Here is a 22,067-nt window from a genome sequence, read left to right as displayed (position 1 = left end):
GCATTACTGTCACTTTTACTGTATTTAATACTTATTTTTAGAACACACTTCCTCTCTCTCCTGTTAAATCATAAAACTGCTTTCCAAGGGCAGTGGAAATTAAGGGAGAAAAAAGTAATAAATTATGAGAATATGACTCAAGCATTTTACTACTGAGTCTGGGCAATTCATTTCAAGTTACTTTTACAGGATATTCAGTGGTACATCTTATTGAAATTCTAACCTGAAGACTGCTTTTACAACTATGATTTTTTCTTTCAAAGATTCACAAAATTATAGTTTGATCCTCCTCCAGTACAACTGGGGTTTGAGCTGCAATTATTTAATATTTTCAATAGTCTCAGTTATTTTCCCTAAAGAATTTGCCTTCCTCATTTTTAAGCTTAGTTGATCTGCCTAATGATGGATTTAACAAAGCAGGACATACAAATCTAGTCATGAAAACCTGTTTCTTAATCGAGACAAAGCACTTGGAAACAAAAAAACATTTCTGGAGATGCTAAAATATTTCAGATTCTGCTAAAACACAAACGATATCATTTCCCCTTGAATATTTTAAAGGGATTAATTTTTTTCCATAGAGCATTGCAGCTTCTGGTATCAGTACAGCTTCCAGATGTGGGAGCAACTTGAGTGTGTTTAGAAACTTTGGACACAGTTTACCTTGAAGGTGAACCTCAGATTTCCTAAAAATCTGGGAAAGCTACTGAAGGTTTTGCTTGCCTTGTTGAGTGAAACCCTCAGCTACAGCTATCAGAGTTCTAGGAATAAAGCTTTCCATCCATTGCTGTCATCTTAAACCACAGAGTTTATGCTCACATTAACAGAAGCAGCATTTGAACATCAAAATCTGTCAAGTTCTGACCACCACAGCTCACCTCAGTCATAAATTGGTAGCTGCTTTGTATTTACACACAACAAAAGGAAAGCAGCTTCCAACTGTGAAGCCTGGTTTCAGAAGCTGTCAGTAGCAACAGATGCTGAAAAAGTCACTACCAGAAGAGAGGAAAGTTGCTTCTTTAGAAAGAGACCTACTGGATTGCTTGCTTAAGGGCAAAGGTCAGAGTTCAAATAAATGTAGAATTACTGCTGTACCTTTATTTCCTAAGACTTATATCTATGTAGACTCCAAGGCCAGAGCTCAGGGTCTCCTCATCCAGGGATCTAAATAAATTAGATGGAAATTCTTGCTAAAAGGCTTACCTGACTAATCTCCCAGGCAGTGTAAGGGCCTTCCCATTCACGTGTATTGGAAGCAATTACAGATGCTCATTAATAGAAGACATTTCTCTTTGCCTGTTGTTAGAGAAAGAACTGGATATCCACACTGAGTGTGCCAGAATTTGAGTCAAAATGAGTCAGTCACCTCAAGCCTGCAGACATCAGTTATCCCAAATCTGAGCTACTCCTTCAGCAGCAGAGTATAAAATTCCTTGATCCTAACTGTTAGACAGACGAGAAGGTCTTATTGATACAAGGCTAGAGCTGCAAGGGAACCTAAGCCCTGTTTTAATGAAGCTTCAGAATTGTCTTTAAGTGGACAATTTTGCATCTTGTCAAGCTTCTAAAGGGGTCAACACCAGAGAACCTGACATCCAGAACATCACTCCCCTGCTCTTATACATTCCTTTGGTTAAGATGTTAGACTTGAGGCCTTTTTACAAGGAAAATTACTCCTATCTTTAAATTCACCAAAATTAATGATTTGGCATACTGAAGACTGCAAAGTAGTTCGAGGGAAGGAAACACTCTGTGAAAGCTTTTGTTGCCAATCTAAATCAGCAAACTGAGTAGGCAAAAAATGGAGGGAAAGATTCCACAACTCAAACCACATGTCCTGTTCAGGGCTTTATTGTTCTGCATTAAATAAGCCTAATTAGGCCAGTGTCATTACTGAAGTCTGACTGCTTCTTTTCTAGTCAGTGTAAAGAACAATCCTGCTTTTCGTACACTTTTTGAGACACGAAAGTGTTTTAGCTAAAGCAGCAACCTTAAATATTAATGGAATAAATTGACACAACTTAAGCCTTTGAACCATTTATCCTTATCTCATACCCAAGCACCTCTTAATGGAAGTCAAAGGCAGTAGAGTTTAAAAAAAAACCTGAAAAAATGTTATGTGCACACCAGGCATTCTGTGAGATTTCACAGAATCACACCTGCAAGCATGAGGCAATTTGTGCTGTTACTCTCTGCACTCAGATCTATTCAGTGGTGGTTCATTCTGCCTCCCTCCAACAACCTTAGAGCTGCAGTGCTGGGGTGAGTGCCTTGTTTACATGGGCTAAGAGCTGCCAAAACATCGCTCCCCAAAAGAGCAGCACTCAGAGAACACTCGGATGCAGCCAAGAGGAGCAGCCAGCTTTACTTCCAGATGTTTACTGCCAACAGCTTGGGCTTACGGAAAAGAAATCAAACTACCAAAAGCCCCCTAAATAAACAACCAACCACTGTATTGCTACTAAATCAACTTAGAAGTACACAGCTAGGTTGTTCATAAAAGGATTGGTTTTACAGTCCCATATCAGTCACACATTTTTCTGCATTATCTCTCAACATACCCAAATAAGTTGTTTCGTAACCTATTTCTAAAAACTAGTTTTGTGAAGATTAGGACTGACAAAAAAATTGCCTTTCAAGCTCCCAGTCCACATTCATAACACCCCTCTGATATTTAGCTAACAAGAATTAAACAGGTATCAGAAGTTTAAATAGCTTTGCTATAGCTATGAGAGGAAACTAATTTCACATTTACATGGGGAAAATGCATCCTTGCAGAACAATGCCTTCAGTACAGTGCGAATTTTCTTACCTGCAAACCCCACAGAATATGCCATGTTCAGCTCATGTAGAATTTCCAGAGGGAAAGAGTATTTGTTGGATGTTAGTACAGCAAGTAACCTCACTGCCCCAGCTAATCTATGGACATCCTCTCCTTTCTAATCCGCAGAAACCTAACCTTAGAACTATACTCATTACCAGGGAGAAGAGAACAAATCCCCTTAACCCTTTTCTTGCATAAAAAAACTACTTTACATCGTCTCTCACCTAAATAGCTTCTTATTCTCATCAACTTTCCCAGTCAACAGGGTGCTCATCACTTGGGGCCTGTCTGCAGCTACTGTGCCTGTGATTGCAGTGAGAATCTGCAACACCAGAGTGTTGATCTTCTGTGGCTGGTTACAGGATTTCTGCTGCAGCACAAGAAATACCTGGCTTTCCAATAAAGAGGGGGGAAAAAAAAGAGAAAAAAGTAATTACCCTGAAGCAATCCAGCTGCAAAGGTCCTGCAGGTTACCTCATTTCTTTGTTAGTTACAGCAATACACAAATCAAAGCTGGTCTGTACTGATTTCCTAACGCATCCCAGCCCAGATCAGCTGTAAAGTGGAATCTGTGTCAGAAGCACATTTAATCCAGGGATTCTCTTCAGCTAATAACTGAGCTATATATCAGAAGGACCAAAAATAATCCAGCCCAGACTGTCTGCTTCCCTAATTCGGCCAAGCTAAATTCATACGTGATACCACTACTTTTTCTAAGAGATTGCGTGTATGTATACATACCTCTCTCTCTGTTTATACATGTAAAGGCAGATGTATCCTTTGGGTTCTGTAGTTCTCACCTTTGCACCATTCACAGCCAACGAAGTTACACCATTAAAGTTGCTACATATTTGTAGCTACACCTTGTTCTTCAAAAGCAGAAATAATACAGAAAAATTTCCCATTTCTAGTTACATTTTTGGTTTGAGGCACAAAATCAATCTGAGACTTCATATGAAACAAAACGTAATACTAAAATCCTTTCTTCTGAAATATCCAAATACAAAAAAATGCTAATTCAAAGCAGTTACAGGGGAAAAAACCAACCCCAAATCTGTTTTTCATGGTTACACTCCCACAAAAGGCAAAATAAATCCTGAATTCAGATCTTCTGCAGATGAAAATTGCCATTGATTTACTCAGCTGTTCAGCATAGCCCCATTTTAAAGGGCAGTTCTGTTCCTACAGGCTTCAGTTAGTTTTTTTTTACATGGAGTTACAAGAGATGATTGCATGAAAAGGCTGCATCTAGTGCAAGATCAAATGTTTGAATTCTGCCTTATCCTTCATTATGCTCTTCACCTCTAGTTGTGTCTTACCCCCTTTTCAAGTTAGCTTTTTATTGCTTCCTTTTTATTCATATTATTGCTTATCTCTTGTTGAATTATTCAGTATTATTTAAAAAATAAGATTAAGCCAACACTAAGTTGTTTGTAAACATGAAATCCTCTCTCTATATTTTCTCATCACTATAGTCTGTTGCAATTTAACAGTAGTTTTAAATATCATCATTCCAGAATTACTCTTTCCCCTTCTCCGATAAAACTAGAAATAATTTTGAAAAGACCAATTACTTTTACTTTATTATGAATACTGCTACACTGCAGCTGTTGTTCAAGACAACAGTATTTTGGCATATGGGTTCTTTCCATTTAGATGCCAATATACAATATACAAGCCATGACCACTACTTCAAATATGATAAGCATTATCTATGGAGTATAACATAACTTAAGATACAACATTCTGTAATCTACATTTGCCCTGCGGGTTTTTTTTTTAAGTCAGTCCTGGCACCTACAATACTCTAGTTACCCACCAGTGTTATTGGTATAAGTGAAGTTAGCCATAAACCACAGAACACACACGCTCTCAGAGATTCCCCAGGAAATGACTTCTCTGCAGCCTCCGAGGTGAACTGCCCCAGCAGGTGTGATCAGGATTGTGCTAAGGGACTGCAGGGACCTTTCCCAAAGTGGAACACCTTGTAATTAGTGCCAGGAGAGACAGCCCAGTGTGTCCTGCTCTGAGTGGGAAGCATGGAAGCACTGAAGCTCTGCCTCAGAGGCAGCTCTGGCTCGGCACAGGCAGAACCAGGAGCCACAGCAGAGTTCCAAACCCGCTGGAGCAGCCACCCCAATGCAGCCTGCGGGGTGAACTGCCCAGGAGCTTCCCTGCAGTGGGAAGAGCTTGGCATTGGTGCCAGGAGTTCGCTTCTGAGGCAACAGCTCTGCATGCTAAGCTCTCCTTCCCAGAAAGTGACCAGACATCACCTGCTGCTGAGGAAGGGAGTGAGAGAGGAGCCTGGTGGGCACCTGGTGTTAATCAAGGTCAACCCAGCACATCTGTTCAAGAGCACCCTTCACGCTTCTCACGTCTCCATCAGCCCACAAGGGCTGACAGCGACAGCGTTTGTCCTCAGGGTAAGCAAAATGAACACTGCACAGCATTTCATTCAGTGCCAAAATCTGAAGTGGTCAGTGCTTTTTATTTATTTCATGAACAGAAGGAAAGGTAAATGCCTGTATATTTACAATTCTAGTAAATAGGGAAGTCCATAACAGTGTAATTATTTCCACAACAGCACATGAATACTGCATTCAGCAATGCTGTTCAACACAGATACCTCAAAACCGTTACCACCAAACACACTATAAGTACCCATTATAAATACTAACATATTTCTATTTTCTTAAATAAACAAACATACAGCTTAATTCAGGAAGACCAAATGGTTCTGTGGTGGAATTCATTCCCTTTAAACATTTCTGCTGACAAACCAGGAATAATAAAAACAAACCCATTGCTTTGGAAGCCATGCGGTCCAGACTCTCACATGTGTTCTATGTAGATGCCATGCCTTTGTGCAGCACGGTTAATTTAAAAGGAGTAAATTATCTTTCTGTTAGAATAGGAAAGTATTTCTTCTTGGTAGGTACTTGACAAACCAAGTCTTTAACTTCATCACTACTGCACAGAAAGCTTCTGGCTGCAGTCTTGATTCAGTTGAATCTTAGAACAGAGAGTTCAGAAGAAATAACTGAATATTTTCATCTGTAGCAGCAGAACTATAACCAAGTATTTTCTAAGGGCCATTTCAGGAAAGAAGTGGTAATTAGTGAAGTTCCACTGAGCAGATTATCCCACAGAGGCAGGTTGTAAATGATGGTCTAGGTAAGCTTTTCGTGTTGAATCTGGTAGTAACATGCCTGAATTAAAACAAAGTTCAGGTTAGCACGATTGCCAGTTCACAGCAAAGCATCACACACAAAAAGGTTGATTTTTTTTCTATGCAAGAAAACAGAGAACAAGGCTCTCTACAAGCAGTGATGCTACAGTGGCACTCAACATATGAACTGATGCAAACCTTCATTTTTTGCAACATTATGAAACTAATAGGTCTTAAAAAAATATCCTCTGGACTCAACTATTTTGAGTTTGCACATACAAATACAATCATGATAACCTAACACTTCAGTTTCAGATTTTTACTTGAGATTAACAGTCTCCCTCCAAAACAACACCACTAAAAGGCTCCACACTGCTGTATTGTCGCAAGATGCACATGATAAACAGTTCTGAGGTACCAAAACAACGTATTTCCATTATGAATGTCTTAGTGTATAACAGGATGTTCTTCCAAACACACTCTCTTCCTTTTCCCATACTTAAAAAGATAAGAATACTGAATAAAATGTGGCGAGTGACAGAGTGAGGTTTTTTCTCCTTAAAACAGCATTCTTGGAAAGTCTTGATGTAAGTTAGACTTAAACTTTAATGGAATGGCTAATCTCCAAAGAAGCACTTCATTTCAATTTTTATACAGAGAGTAGGGCTTGCTAAGTTGCAGGGGAATGACAGGTGAGCATTTAGAACACTCCCAACAGTAACCAATATTACCTTTGAGTAATCCACATTTGCACATTACACCATTTTTCTTAGAGGTACCTGCAATTAGGAGGTTAGCAAAAGCTCGACATTACATTTCCTTGCCTATCCTAGCAAAAAATTTAAATTAAAAAAATCAAAGAAGTTATAGCCTAATGTTCATATAATTGTACTAAGCTGATCTTTGTTGCTAAAAGCTGATTATTTCCAAAGAAAGACTTTAATAACTCTGAATACTTTTCATACCTTCAAGGTAGTGAACATGATGCCTTGCTCCCCATGCTGGAGATAGGGATCCATCAGGTCTTCAATTAAGTGCACCTCAGACCCCAGATTCCTTATCCTGCCACATGTGAGAGTGGGAAAGTGAACTTGGGAACACAAGTTGCCAGCATAATGTTTCTTAATTCTGAATTCAGGGCCTTTTCACAATAAAGACTGTTCAAGACTTTTTCAGCCCAAAGCAAACAGTCAAATTGGAGAATTTATAGTTACAAAAAGCCAGTAACTATAACAAGCAGCAGGAGTGTTTAACACAGAAGTCCTTGTTCTGCCTATGCTCACTTATGACTGATGCCACCCTTGATGCCTACCTGGCTCGTAGCACCACATAGAGAAAGACAGGAAATAAGTCATCCATGGACCACAGAAAATCTTCCTGAAGGGTCTCAAGTACACTCTGGGAGATCTCTTCAAAAGTCTGCTGGATCACCTTCAGCTTGTCAGCTGGGGTAAATGTGGTACTATTTGGAGAGCAAAAGCAAACCAGGATAACAGCAAGCAGTGAGAGATCTGCATCTAAATTAGGAAGGGTTTGCTGGCCAGCATGGCCCTCCCCGTGCCCATGGAGGTCAGTCAGACATTGACACTGCAGCAGCCAGGGCTGCCAAGGCTACACAGAACCCAGGTTACAAGCACCACACCAAGGCACACTACTGCAAGGGAGACTCTCTTCACACTTTTATGGTGTTTTACTATTAAAAGGGGAAAAAATCCTTATTAAATATTCCTAATTTCCTAAATTCTTGCACAACAGACACAGAAAAGCCTCCCATGCTCAGGTCACTTGACCACAGCTGTTTGGAAATTCATATATGTATTTGATAGACATCCTTATGTCTTTGACTCTAAATGGTGCCCTACACACCGCTTTCAGTCATGTTTATGAAGCAACACTTCATTCCCCAGCAGGAGAAATTGCATCTTTACTTAGAATTGGAAAATGTCTTAGTGACTTCTCTTACAAAGATGAACAAAAAAGGGTGACATGTAAAGGATCCCAGTCAAGTAAACCAGATACTACTATAGCAGGAACAGTGAAACACTGGAAGACAAATTACAAAGAATTACCTGATTTGCTGTAAACATTCAACAGCAGAGGCAAAGCAGGCATCTTTTGTGTTTGATGATACCTGTGTAATCATGGTAAGATTTATCAGGCAGGTTCAGCACCCCCACTGTTGAGTGTTGAGCCTCTTTCAACAAGATAACGATGAAGAATGTAATCTATACATTTTTCTAATCAGAAAATATATAATAATATAACTCTCTTAATTAAGCAGCTTGAAAATCTCTTTGCTAGACTTTCATTCTCAAACTTTCATAACTGAAGACCAAGCAAAGGTGTCTTGAACTCATTACCAAGTCAGTCAGTGAGTGACAAAGCTGGTCTGATGGAGACTGTAAGAAATCACAGAATGGCTGGGGCTGGAAGGGACCTCTGGAGATTACTGAGTCCTGTGCCCCTGCTAAGTCATTACAATGGCATTTAAACAGTAGGCAAACTCAAAGGAAATCTAATAACATGGCATTTCTTAAGCAAAAAGCCTGGCCAAAAATTCTTTGATCATTTGATGATTTCAGTTTCTTGAAAGAAGCACTGGGCAAACATATCAACAAGGCCCAATGAACATACCTTTCTACTCTCTCCAAGGATGGACACAGTTCCTGGCCAAAACTTCCTGCAAAAAAAACCCAACGTACTCCACTGAGAAAACATAGTCTTAATGTATTTTTCAGATTTCAGGAATTAAGTCATCATGTTCTGAGACACAACAGCCCTTCCTACAGGATCAACTACACCTCCCACACGTACCCAGGAAACTGTAATTTGAAATGTCTCACTCTGATTTTGGAGCAACATCAATTTTACCTCCTTCCCATCCCTTCCACCTCCCCGTTTTAGAAGAGGGAAGGTCTGATTCACTTTCAACCCTTCTAATTAGCTTGAAAATATGTCTAAATGCACTTAAATCAGAGAAAATACTTTAGAAAGCTGGGGCCTTGTTTTAGTTGCTTTACCTAATAACATGCCATAACCTGTTCCAGTTTGTTTTGTTGTAGCATACTCACGCTTGCACTCCAAGAAAGCTGAGAAGAGCCAGATCTGTTTGTTTGTTTAGGCGCAAAACGCATTCCCAGTAAATGTCCTCCTCACGCTCGTTGTCCAGGGCATACAACATAAACAGAGGGGGATAGAGGCGTGGCAGTAGTACAGGGAGCAGCAAGCCAAAACTGGTTACCACATAGCTGCAACAAAAAAACAGAAGGGGTGGTTTGCAAAGGAAGACATAAAAAACCTAGTTATCTATAAGAATTGAATGAAAATCACTGGAACAAGTCTTTCATGTATCATGAGCCTATTCTACAAGGGATAAGAGTAAAAAAATAAGTACAAATCCATCAAATAGCAACTCTGATGTGACTATAAATTACCTCCAGTGCTCTTATCTGAAATGCTTTTCTGACGCCCAGGCCCAAGCCTTAACTTGCTTACCCATAACAGACAAAAGCAAATTTTAAGTAAAGAACCACTGCACGGACAAGCATGAAATGCTTATTACAACCATAACGTGGAAGTTTGCTTATCAGAATCTGTCATCAGAACCCACGGGGAAGAAAAACCACTGCTTAGATCCATCAATTGAATATTGTTTATCTTTCTACCCCCAAAGAAGAAGAAAAATGCAACAAATAAAATAAAGGCTTTGTTAGTATTTATTTGTTTTTCCTTTATGTACCCTGGCTCAGGAGATTCTGATCTAGAATCAGATTTTCCACTGCAAAAAGATCGCCTTCCTTTTGGCTCCGTTGTCAGAAATGGAATTGTGCTGCCCTCTTCTGGGAGATCAGGAAACAAGAACCTAAAAGGCAACACGGAACAGCATTTGAAGTCACATCAACACGTTTCCACGGATCTCAGCACTAAGGCAAGATGGGAGAGAAAAAAGACAGCAAAAATAATATATGGTGGGCTAAGGCAGCACAGGTAACACACAGAGTACCAGCTCCCTGGAGGAAAACTTAGAAATGCCAACCCCTCCAAGGACACCTTTCCTACATGAACATCACTTTCCTCCAGACAAGGCTTCTAACTGGAATTTGGAGTATTTCTCCTTTAATGTTGGCAGGACACAATTAAAGCTCTAGTTATTCTCAAGAATCTAAGCCAGCTCTTCATAGGAAGATTGCTCATCCATTGCTAAGAACTTTAATGCCACATTGGTAAGAACTTTATGGAATACACTGGGATTCCCTCTCCTCACTAGTGTTTTATACCCTTTGAACACTGTCTTTGCACAGCACTGATATCCACAGACACTAAACTGTAAATCTGTATTCCAGGTGAGCTGCTTACAGTCACATTTTGAAGTACAATGTAGGATGTAACACACCTACGGTGTAAAGAGTTTAGTTTTTCCATTTTTGACAAAATATTCAAGACTCCTTAGAAAGATAGGAAAATACAAGCAACCCCCAAAATTAAGTAACAATGCCAGCACCTTTGAACTGTACAACACTAGACAGCTTCAGTACAAGGGGCAGCTTTAATGAATTCAACAGCAGTTTGACTTGGAAATGAGTCTCATTACCTGACCAGCTGGAAGATGCGTTTGAGGTAGGACTTGATCTCCCTTACAGCTTCCTGCAGCAGTCGTCTATTTGCTCCTACTCCAACATAAGTCATTCTGTAGACAGCCACCAGTGTTTCCACCAGCTTGCCCAAGGGATGGAGAGGAGTATCACAAGCCTGAGACAATGTATATTATTAATTGGCTAGTCAGATAGGTCAATGGCAGTTAAATTAAAAATGGAATCCAAAACAGATGGGTGAGAGATTCAACCACAGGCTTTCAAAAAAATATTACAAATATCTCAAAAATGAGCTATATTTAACAAATTGCCATTTGGATTATAAAATTTCCGTGTCAGCTAAACACAATTTATAGGAGTCAAGACTGTACAAGAACTTGTACTACTACTTGGACTAGTCATCTGTCCAGTACTCTTAAAATCAACATGCAAAAATTAGCAAGTACTTCAAGATGCTTTGCTGGGATCCAACATTAAAGAATGAAAACAGTAACTGAACAGAAAGTGACTTTAAGAGAGCATTCATTAGGTATTCAAGGATTTTAGTCTTAGTTGTGGACTTCAATATTGAAGTGATGAGCAAGCATGAACTATGGATTACAAGAGTGCCAATATGGAAGTAATTAGGAAAGCTATTACAAAGTGAGCTTGTCATACCTTGCCACGCCTTATTATGTGAGTATTTCAGTCACAATACCTTTATCAAATATTTTTTAATATTTTCATATTTTTCCAGGGTGAAGGCACCAATGTGTTGTGGAATGAACTCCAAACTTTCCAGTGTCTGAGTATGTGAGCGGCTCAGTAGTTCCGGGCTGCAGTTTAAAAAGACAGACATTGTACAGGTTTAGACACACAATGGGGGAAAAACCCCTGACGTTAACAACTCAACTAGTAATAAACATCAGCATGTCCCTGAAAGGGTTTGTAATGCAGAGCAGTAAGGTTAAGATTTCACTTGAGATTTGCTGTTGTTTTAACTAAAACTTCACAGCCAGAGTTTCAAGTTTAGAGCTGAGTGCAATTCCAGTTTCCTTCTCCATCCAGTTTTGCTTGGTGACACATTCTCTAGGAGCCAACCTGTCTTTGTGCTGCCGTCGGTTGGTGGTCAGAGCCACCGCAATGTTGTCCCAAGCCTTCCATCTGTCCCCCTGGCCAGGGCTCTCACAACCAAGCTGGTTCCAGCATTCTTCAAATACTGCCTTCCATTTCTCATCTGGGGACACTGCCAGGATCCCAAGTTTCCGCCTAATAAAATGACCAGTGGGTCTGTTAAAATCAAATAGCAATGAAACAACATGCTCAGCTTGAAAACCACCCATGGCCAATGTCAATCTCATCTCTCACACTGTTTTAGCAAAAGCTGAGAAACTTAACACTCTACTGTGCATCAAGTTTTATCACTAAGAATAAAGTTAGAGACTACTACTAATACCTACATTAGAGGACAGCTATGAACCTTGTTAGTTTTACTCTTTCTTGCAGCCTTCCAGGAAATAGCACAAAGGGCTGGTGCTTATCTTCACCACTGCTATTCATTCAGAAGTCTCAGAACACATTCATGTAGCAAGGACACAGCACAAGTAAGTCCCAAGTATCCCGCTACCCTGGAGTGTACAAGTATCACAGCTACCCACATAAATACCGAGGATGGCTACACAGCTTCTGACCCTGAAGTAGTAGCTACAGATAATGTTGCAGGGCATGTTAGGGATGTGCTGATAGAGAGCAAAACCAGCTCAGGCATCCTTTCACTGCCAGACAATGCTCATCATCTATAGCCAGAAGAAAACCAAGAGCTCTTCTTTGCCTGAATATAGATAAAGGTATCTCAGCCATATAATGAAATTTATGGCTTTGAAAAGCTTTCTCAAAACAACTAAGTGCTGTCAGGGTTAACAGGTCTATCTTGATTTAAATCAAGTGTCAGAAATTGTCAGACCTCTCATTAATATTTCTTCCAGCATATTTGAGATGAGAACTAGCAACACAGATAATTTCCCCATGCTGCCAGTTTCACAAAGCAGAAAAAGTAGGCTCTAAGCCTTTTCAGAAATTATACCAGAAGATTTTCAACTTGAAGACAGTCAGAAGAGGATAGATGAAACCCTTATTTCACAAGCAATCCTCAAAAATATGTATATACATTTATTCATAGACTCCCTACTGGGGTAAAAAGCAGACAGCTGCAAAGGCTGCAAGTGTTCAGTTCAGCAGGGAGGCCCTGCTTAACTTGCATGCTGTTGTAGGTGTCAGCACTGTCAAAAGAAATTACCAGTGAAAGCTTCAGGAAGCCAGCTGACAAGTAACCCATGTAAAAATATTAGAGCCGTGTTTCCCATTTTAATCTGAAATTTCAGAGCATGTTGCCAAGATACTGAATCCCATGCAGCAATTGCTAAACCATTACATGGTGCTACCACATACCAACATCTCACCATCAACTCTTTACTTTGGCTTCTTTTACTCAAAGATATATCAAATAAAACTTTAACATGTTTTGGTATTTTCCCCCAGAAATAATTAAGCAAATTGCCCTAAGGCACCTGCTATACAGAGGGGTTTATGGATACTTTTCAAAGTGATCTTTGCCAAGGTATTCAAATGCTCTTCTGCAAATCAGCAATATTCTATTTTCTTACACACTGCTGGGAAGAAGTGGAGGATCTAGTCAATTCTGTCCAAATATATCCCCACTGGCATTATTAAATGATATACTTAATTCATTAATTTGCTAACTGGCAGAAGGCAGAGAGGTCTGTGATTAACTTAAGCATTCTAATGGAACTTAAGTCTTTCTCAGGAGCTCAGAAGTCAGCAGCAGCTGTGAACTCAGGTTCTATCAGTCAGCTCCAACATAAACAAAAAAAATTTTAGACTGCTACAGCACCATAGCAGCACATCAGCTGCCCTGTAATTTCATGCCACTATTTGCATATTCAAGTAGTAATTAAAGCAAGAATAACTATAATAGTATGTTTATCTTATTTTATTTCTTGAGCAGCAAGAAAGATAAAAAATGTTTTCAAAATGTTTTCACTGTTTCTTTGGAAGAAGTATTTTTGGACTGGTCTTTGAAAAAAGACAACTGCTCTGCTCCTAAGTAATACTGAACAATATTTATTATTTAAAATAATAATTATTTATTATTCAAAACTCACAGTGCTTTTGGCTTGTCCTTCTCATTCTCATACAAACTAGGTTTGAAGTAGGTTCCTGTGATTTTTATTCCAGATCCCCACTCTCCACTGAAGAGACCTTCAATATAGTCTCCATTTGGCAAAGTCAGTGTTCCCTTGAGAGAAGATAATAAAAAAATTTAACTAAAGTCCATTGGGAACCAAATTACAAACTTTTAATTTTCTTAGATGGCTAACAATACATCTGCAATACTGACCTTTCCACTCAGAGTCCAGTTATCTGAAAATTCCCCCTCATAGACTGTATCATCCTCAGAAAGCAGAATTCCAGTCCCCTACAAAAAGAATCATAAGAAACACAAAGCAATAATTATAACAGAAGGGCAGATCTAAAGATGCACTTCAGATAACCTGTTATAAATTCTTCACAAATAGCAATTTTTAAGCTCTTTCTGAAGTAGCCCTAGGTGAGAGTAGGGACAATAAAGGCAATTCTAAAAGCATGGGCAATAGAAGATTAGAAGAACAGAAGGTTTCCACAGCCTAACACACTCATGTGCCTCAGAAAGCTGCCACACTTAGAGGAGAAGTCCCTCAGCCCAGGGTCCAGTGTCCAACTCACCATCATTTTGTTGGTGCTGAAGGCTCCTTCGTAATACAGTCCAAACTGAGTAACCACAACACCATTGCCTTGGCAAAGATCATCTTGCCACATTCCCATATACTTTTCTCCTCTGAAGAAAAATGAAGTGGGAAAAACAGAGCCTAAATAGTACATCTCTAGTCTTTGGCTTTACAGCCACACTGACCATTACAGACATCATCAGAAGAGCATCATAGAGTGCTTGTTTTGTCAGTTTCACCAGACTCTTTTTGATACAAATAAATTAGAGTGAACTTTCTTTCCCAATTCACATTTCAATTTGGCCATATCCAAGCAAGCTGATGAGCTGAAACAGTGCTGCAGCTCTGTTAAGCCCACTGCACGTCCCAAGGAACTTGAGCAGCTTGTTCTGCCAAAGTTTTTATTTCTTTTACCCAAAATCTGATGACTCAAACTGAAGAGAATAAAAAAGTCAAAAAAAACCCCAAGCTATTCTTCTTGGGGAATAGGAGGGAGACCTAGAAAGTCATACATGACATTTTTGAAATATTAAGAGTACAAATATTGTGAAGAAACACATCATATTGTACCAAGTTTCTGTGTAACAGCCTAACAAAGGTCATGATATTAAAAAAATTATTATACAACTAAAGATTGCTTACAAATAAACATCAGCCTCTTTCAGACTATTTAAAATACTTTTTTTTTCTTTATACAAGTGCACATATGTCAGGCTAGAGTTGTTTGAAACTTAGTGCAAGTCCCAAGTATTTCCAAACAGCCTATTTTTCCCGTTGTTCCGAAAGAGAATGTGATGTTTTCCCCATGTAATTAATAAAAAATTGACTTCTCAAGGCCTTTTTTTTCTGCTTTCAGAGGGAAATTAGTAATTGATTTGATACAATTCTGCTTGTTACCAAGCATTTTCCTTGAAATGTACCCAGGAAAAACTGTAGTAAAGCAGAATAGTATAGTTTATAGTAAAGAGAGTAAGCCCAACCATTAAACTAAGCTCAAGGGTATCTCCCAGCTGACTGGTCCCATAAGGTGGCAGGAAGCTTGTCTGATGCTTCATCCTGCCAACTACAGAGGCCTCTGCTGTGTGAAGGCCCCTTGGAGAGAGATTCTGCATGCTCAGTAACTGGGATTGAAACTCAAAGTCCCACTTGTTCAAACAACTGTTTTGCAAAAATGACAGCAGGCAATAGTGTCTGCAGCTATTCCTTTTTTGTCTGGGCTGCAGAGTAACTGCAGAAAACAAATCCTGAGGACACGAAGATACACAGATTACCTCCCTGAGACCAGAAGCAAAACTACATCAAGGCAGCTCACTCAGGTTTGAGTAGCACTGGAGTGAAAAGCAAATGTCGCACTCCTCCTTCACCATGAACTAACACTGGATTTACAAATTCTGGAGGTGAGAGGATTTGCAAGAAAAGCTGGTACCTATTTGTCTTAGGACAATAAATGTCTAAAGAAAATATGCGGACACATCTTGGCACTACAGGGTAAGAACAACCACCACCCCTGAGCAAGACTAGGTGCAAAACCAATATGAGGAAATACCTACAGATGTCACAACAGCTCTGTTTCAGAAAAACATCTCCCCTTTACACTCCAGACTTTTGCCTTCTTGGCTTTTCAAGTGGGCATTCAGTTAAACCAACAACAGTTCCTTGGGCATTCACCAAAAGCTCTTTCCAGAAAAACAACCATTAAATTGGTGACAGAAAGACAGATTATATTGATGTGTGCTCAGGGTTCATTTACTGCACACATTTAGTGCAAGTCTGTCTCTGAGACCATCATTTCAGTAATCTGCCCTGAGAGGAAGCATCTTCCCTCCACTGCACTGGCAGAATAAGCCAGTGGAAAACCTGAGCAGGAGTTGAAATTCACGAGCACCATTATCTGCCACTGAACAACTCAGTCTCATGGGCCTGAGATGAAAGAATACTCCTCACATGAATTCTTAACACTTTCAGCACATGAACAACACAATGCCTCAATAAGACACCATACTAAGAGCTAGTTTTCAGGCAGGAGTATGACAGAAAAGCAAGACAGAAAAAAAACAGTGCAATCCCTCCACCACTCACTCCAGAAGCAGCACCAAAAAGCAGTTCCTAGACCCATTTCTTTATACCATCAACCTACTCTTTTTGCAATTGCATGTCACACTGGAGTTTTAAGGATTTGTGGAAGCATTACCTTGTGATATCATCAAAAACTCCATAACCACTCTTCTTGTCCATTATCCACTGTCCAATGAACATACTGGGAGAAGAAGAGGTCAGCTTCCCACTGCGCAGCAGCCCGTGCCCGTGCCGCATGTTATCCTGAAAGCACCCTTCATACACCTCACCGCTAGCATAGCTGGAACAGCAACGACAACACAGGAACAGGTGAGAGTCCTTCATCTGCTGCTCTGTTGGGGGGCTGGTTTGGGAGTTTTTGATTGATTTATTTAGCTGGGTGCTTCTCCCAATCAGATAAACCCTCTCTTTTTCCTTCTAGGAATTGCATTATAACCACACCAAACAGCAACTACAGTTAAAGTACATTTAGGATAAAAGTGATCCTTTAATTCAAGTCTTTGGATGTTTTATTGTTTTAAAGCCACTCTCTGCCCAACAAGCAATGCCATTGGAGGTGATATTTATCTCTCAGAGTAAAGAATCCTCTCTTACTGCCAGGTGGCAGCAACATTAGAGCAGACATTAATAACCGACCACTGTACAAGTTGCATTTGTGAGCAAAGCGAAATAAGCCACACTAACTGTGACAAGTCTGCAATGTAAGAAAGCTACACACAGAGCCTTGGTCAGGGCATCAGCCCTGCTCTCCTGCAGCCATGCAGTGACAGCAACACAAGCGCCACAAGTTACCTGTACACTCCATGCCCACACATTTTGCCTTCCTTCCAGTATCCCACGTAATGGTCCTCTTTATTCAGTGCTTTGTTAGGCACTCTGTATTCCCCATACCTGCCAGGGCAGAGAGGAACACAAGCAGCTGTAACACCAACACATTTCATTAACACAGCAGATACACGAGGAGCCATTCTAAAATCAGAACGCTCTCTCTCATTTTTCTGCATCTTTAACTACAGCACTCACAAATGGTAGTTTTTATAAAAGTAAGCAAGAATTCCAGCATCACTAGATGGTCAATTTAGTCCATACTGCTCTCTCCTGTTTGATTGTGACATGTAAATACTGCTCTCACAGCCACAACGCAGTGTTTTTCTCAGGCTACGAGTATTTTCAAATAATAAGACTGCTTCTACCTTTATTATTTTCTTCAAACCTTGATAATTCAAGTACACTCTATTCCAGGGAAAGATAAGGGCATGTATTGCTATAAAAAAGATTTTTTCAAAAGATGCTAGCTTCCAATTATACTCAGTGACAAGGAATTATTCACAATTTCAGTATGCCTGAAAAGAATGAGATATATTGTATTGATATTGTATTGATACAATGTATCAATACATTGTATTGATTTTAATCCCCTGAGGAGATCAAAATCCAGTTCTGAAGGTTCTCCTCAGAGCATGTCCATCCAACATGACACTGCTGTTAACTGCTGAGACTACAACATGCATGCTGAAATACAAGTGTACACATTTGATAATTTCAGCAATTGCAGCTAAATACTAATCCATTTCTTTCTGGTTGGGACTTGCTTGTAGTATAAGAGGAATTTTAAAAAGCTGTCTGCAGTCAGACCCTGTTTCAATTTCCCCTCCAATCTGGTATTTTGAAAATACATCTCAAAGCCAATAAGACTTCTCACATATTTTTAACCTGCCCCATACAGACATGTCTGCTCACAAGACGCATATAAAAATGCCTTTGGAAATAAATAAATCTCTCAGCCTCAACAGTGCTCTAATCAGATTCTTAGCAATGGAGTCCACAGATTAATTCAAAGCTGTGTAATACATTAAGTTTTTCAAGTGGTTTTATTTGTTTCACCACATAACATGATAATGTTCAGACCTTCCATTCAACCTACGTTCAGTCTCCACTGTACTAGTTATCTTCATCATCAAAATCACATACTCTCATTAGTTTTCACCAAACCCTGAAGTCTCAATTCAAGATTTTGTCTCTTTGCTAAATTACTAAACCTTTGCTCTATCAGAAATATAGCAAAGAAAACAGTAGAGAAGATGCATCACTATGGTGTAAGACAGGTCAGTAAGATTCACTGCAAAACCTTTAATTAAAAAGGTTTTGTTGTTTTCTCCTACAACACAAAGTATTTCTTGCCTGGCTCCTCAAGTAGTTAGAATATCTTACCCATCCTCCAACCCAGTCCGGAAAGTCCCAGAGTACACTCGTCCATCTGCCCATTTTAGGATCCCTCTGGAAAAAAATACAAACCCATGCAAATCTATCAGATAATCAGTTCACTTTGCACTCGACAAATACCTTCTGTGAGTGAGCCTACTTATTGCTACAGCAACCACTTCATTTTGGTTTCAACAGCTCCATTCCAATGCTTTTACCTCCCATGGGGTTTTCCTGAAAGCCACCTCCCATCATAAACAGCATCCTTGAATCGAGGGTCCTTGTAGAAGGTGTATTTGGCACTGCGAGAAATAGGAGGTTCCTGTCTTGGCACATTCCCACCAGCTCCATACAGAATCATGTCAGAAGTCCCTCTAAGGGCCTGATCCACTGCTTGGCTTATTGCCCTCAGCCACTTGGTCTGAAACAGAAAGCGATTCGTGACAGAATTTAGCCAGCACCTGTCTTTGCACTGGCTCTCACCTTTACAGCAAGCACAATCATGCTGCTGGCACTGCTCAGCACAGTGCTGTGCACTGTAACACTGCTGCACTCAGGCACCGTGTACAGCCAGCCTGCACGCTCAGCTGCAGAAAGATTTCATTATTGGGGAATACTCAGGCAATCCTTCTCCCAGTTTGGTTTCACAGTAGGGGGAAAAGCCTCATCTGTATCACTAAAACCACGTCAAATTTGTAGAAATGCCCACCTTCTCCTGTGGTGTTGAAGAAACAAGAACAAATTGTTCTTCAGGTGTTGTAATCTTCAACCCGTTCCTACAGAGGGGAAAAGTATTTTAATCTGTGAAATTCCACCCTGAAACCCCAAGGTTTCTTAAAGCATTGATATTGTGCTTTCTCTTCCCCACCCCAGCGAGCATTCCCTTTAAGTTAGCAATAAAAAGAAGCAGCAGCAAAGAAGATTTGCTTCCCTCTCGACCATCTCATTCTTTCTGATGTTTACACAACTTCTTTTTAAGACATTTTCTGAAACAAGAAAAAAGGGTGCAATCACTGCATTCCACTCCAAGTTCACAGTAATTGGTTACAAAATGCTCCTCTTCTCTCCCAAATGTTCAGACTATTTCAGCATCACAAGTGAGAATACTCACACATTACCAGCTTCTTCTGAAAGAGCTTCTATCCACAGCGTGGACAAGGGAAAGATATGGTGTGTTGAGAACTGTAGGAAAGGAGAAGGGAAACATCACCAGTTACTGATCCACTAACCCACCCCACCGTTTTCCAAATGGTTTATTTTTTCCCCCTTTCTTTGAGAACTAGGAAAAACTGAGCATTAGGGACTCTTTCCACCACTTTGCTTCAAGAAACAGCCAACAGAAACCATGCCAGCCCCAGGGCAATGCAATCAAATGTTAAAGACACGATGTCAGATTTATTTTTACACCAGAAAAACTTCACTATATGAAAAATATGTCATGCTGTTTGAAGCAGAGAAAAGGTTTTGCTGCTGGCTGCAAGCTAGCTCACCTGAGCATGTACCAGAGCATCATTGAAGAGGATGAACCAGTTCACAGAGAACCTTCCCGCGTGCTGCAGGGACAAGGCCCGATTGCTGCTCTCACAGATCAAACGCCGCTCCGGCTTCCGCAAGGAGTCCTGCAGGTGGGGTCAAAAGCAAAAATGACACAATCCCACTCCTCACTGACTGTGACTTAAGGTTAGTGCTTTAGTCTACCACAGTAAAGGCCCAACCTTTCCAAAGAAAAGAGTACTACAGCAACACCAGCTGGAAAACACAGCCAGTGCAACTGGAACAGCAGCATCAGTAATAGACACAGGCACTAAGAGCAAGAGATTCAAGCTGCAGATGGACTGGCAATCATCACTATACCGTCATCTTCCCAGGAAAGGTCTTCCAGAAGCCAAGGGTGTATTCCGCTTCTTTCATTTTTCTGCTAAGATGGACAGCAAGGTTCTCATAACATGAACTAGAATCCTGCAGCTTCTGGTATTCTGGAGATGCCTGTAGGGCACAAGGTAAGACACAGCTGAGGGTGCTGCTGATCCCCTGTACCAACACCACCAACCAAGCTGCAATACAACTGCTCATTTTATTAAATCAGCACTGAGGGCATGACAGTTGGTCTGGGTAATAAACAGAGCAGACAGTTATTTTCTTGGTCACGTGTTCTGTTAGTGTCCTGATAGTTTTTAAAAATCACAAGGTGGTCCCTGAATGTTACAAGGAGAATGATTAATACACAATTACATGATCTACTTTCTTGCAGCTTAACAAGTGTCCCAGAAGTAGCGCTCATAATTGCAGGAACAATACTCTAAATTTACTAATTACAATGTAATGTAATTAGGCTAAATGTACAAGTAGTTACTGTGCCTGTTTAGTCATCTTTTATTTCAAAACAAAGTAATTATACACATCTAAACGGGTGGTAAACGTCTACCTAATATATATGTAGTGTTTTTTGTAGAGTATTACAGCCAAGGGTAGCTGCAATGATGCCAGATGAAACTGAAAAGCAACAGGCAAATATCAAAACAATATATTTGCAATTAAGCACTCAGGCACACAAACAAGCTCTGGCAGAATAACAAGTTTCTACCTGTCACATAATTTGTGCAGGTGGTGTAAGATTATGCAAATAAATCTACAAGATCTTCCCTGCAGCAAATACAAGTTTGAAGTAGCTCCTCTGAGGAATAAACTGGTTTTAATTACCTGGCATTTGCTTCACCCAGTTACTTCCAAGCTGTAAGTTTCATGTGTTTATTTATTGCACTATAAATAGAAAAACCAACCTACCACTTCAAAACACGTGGCAAGCTTTAGCAAAGTTCTGGCATAATTATGAAGTCGTCCAAATGGCATGAAAAACAAAGCATTCAAAACTTCTACTAGCTGGAGGTTTTCCTCATTCTTCTCAGACAGTTTCTGTAACAGCTCCTGGTTTTTACTCAAGAAGTCCCTAAATGATGGGACCATTGGGAAACAGAGGGACGAGAGAAGAAAAAAGACATTAAGACATCAGTGATGTTTTATGTAAACGAGCCCAGATCATCCCTTTTTGAATTATCATAAACCAGTAAAAACTGTAAGGAAAAATGCACGCTGCTTATTCATCTATTTACAATTTAGTTTGAGGAAGTACAGCAGTAAAGATATGTAGCTAAAACTGCAACACAAGACCTGTTTTTTACTTCTAATTTCATATGCTCAGTCATCAAACTGCCCGAAGGAAGTTGACTATGTTGCTCACTTGGAGTGTAACCAATTGCCTTTTTCCTCTTTACCACTTGATGAATAAAGAGCAAACAGGTGGGAAAGACATCCCCATTGCTTTTAGAGTAGTAAGCTTCTAACACTCTGGATTCATGCAAGAAGGCCTGAAAGAATCTTAACTTTGCTCTAGTGCACTTCCCTAAATACATTGAAATAATTTCTTCTCCCTGCTGCTGTTC

At 39.9% G+C, this 22,067-nt stretch overlaps 1 protein-coding gene across 3 annotated transcripts in view; it reads right to left on the bottom strand.

Annotated features, from left to right (window-relative positions):
* Positions 1 to 5,290: 5,290 nt before the first annotated feature.
* The window catches only part of ALS2 (alsin Rho guanine nucleotide exchange factor ALS2), a 36,674-nt gene continuing 19,897 nt past the window's right edge, over positions 5,291 to 22,067 (bottom strand). For all 3 annotated transcript variants that reach the window (XM_084209596.1, XM_084209595.1, XM_084209597.1), the window contains 22 exons: positions 21,412 to 21,574; positions 20,482 to 20,613; positions 20,118 to 20,246; positions 19,739 to 19,809; positions 19,337 to 19,403; positions 18,846 to 19,048; positions 18,637 to 18,702; positions 17,218 to 17,316; positions 16,541 to 16,705; positions 14,348 to 14,459; positions 13,983 to 14,060; positions 13,747 to 13,880; positions 11,666 to 11,833; positions 11,283 to 11,400; positions 10,585 to 10,742; positions 9,733 to 9,855; positions 9,065 to 9,241; positions 8,628 to 8,673; positions 8,063 to 8,124; positions 7,306 to 7,455; positions 6,959 to 7,055; positions 5,291 to 6,033 (listed from right to left, as the gene is read on the bottom strand). In XM_084209596.1, coding sequence (XP_084065722.1) covers positions 5,995 to 6,033; positions 6,959 to 7,055; positions 7,306 to 7,455; positions 8,063 to 8,124; positions 8,628 to 8,673; positions 9,065 to 9,241; positions 9,733 to 9,855; positions 10,585 to 10,742; positions 11,283 to 11,400; positions 11,666 to 11,833; positions 13,747 to 13,880; positions 13,983 to 14,060; positions 14,348 to 14,459; positions 16,541 to 16,705; positions 17,218 to 17,316; positions 18,637 to 18,702; positions 18,846 to 19,048; positions 19,337 to 19,403; positions 19,739 to 19,809; positions 20,118 to 20,246; positions 20,482 to 20,613; positions 21,412 to 21,574 — 2,557 coding nt within the window. In that variant the 3' untranslated portion in view covers positions 5,291 to 5,994. The remainder of the gene's footprint in view (positions 6,034 to 6,958; positions 7,056 to 7,305; positions 7,456 to 8,062; positions 8,125 to 8,627; positions 8,674 to 9,064; positions 9,242 to 9,732; positions 9,856 to 10,584; positions 10,743 to 11,282; positions 11,401 to 11,665; positions 11,834 to 13,746; positions 13,881 to 13,982; positions 14,061 to 14,347; positions 14,460 to 16,540; positions 16,706 to 17,217; positions 17,317 to 18,636; positions 18,703 to 18,845; positions 19,049 to 19,336; positions 19,404 to 19,738; positions 19,810 to 20,117; positions 20,247 to 20,481; positions 20,614 to 21,411; positions 21,575 to 22,067) is intronic.

Source organism: Fringilla coelebs (genome assembly GCF_963513975.1).
Source record: "Fringilla coelebs genome assembly, chromosome: 7".
In the NCBI taxonomy this organism is placed as follows: domain Eukaryota; kingdom Metazoa; phylum Chordata; class Aves; order Passeriformes; family Fringillidae; genus Fringilla; species Fringilla coelebs.
This window is presented reverse-complemented; position numbering and strand designations above follow the sequence as displayed.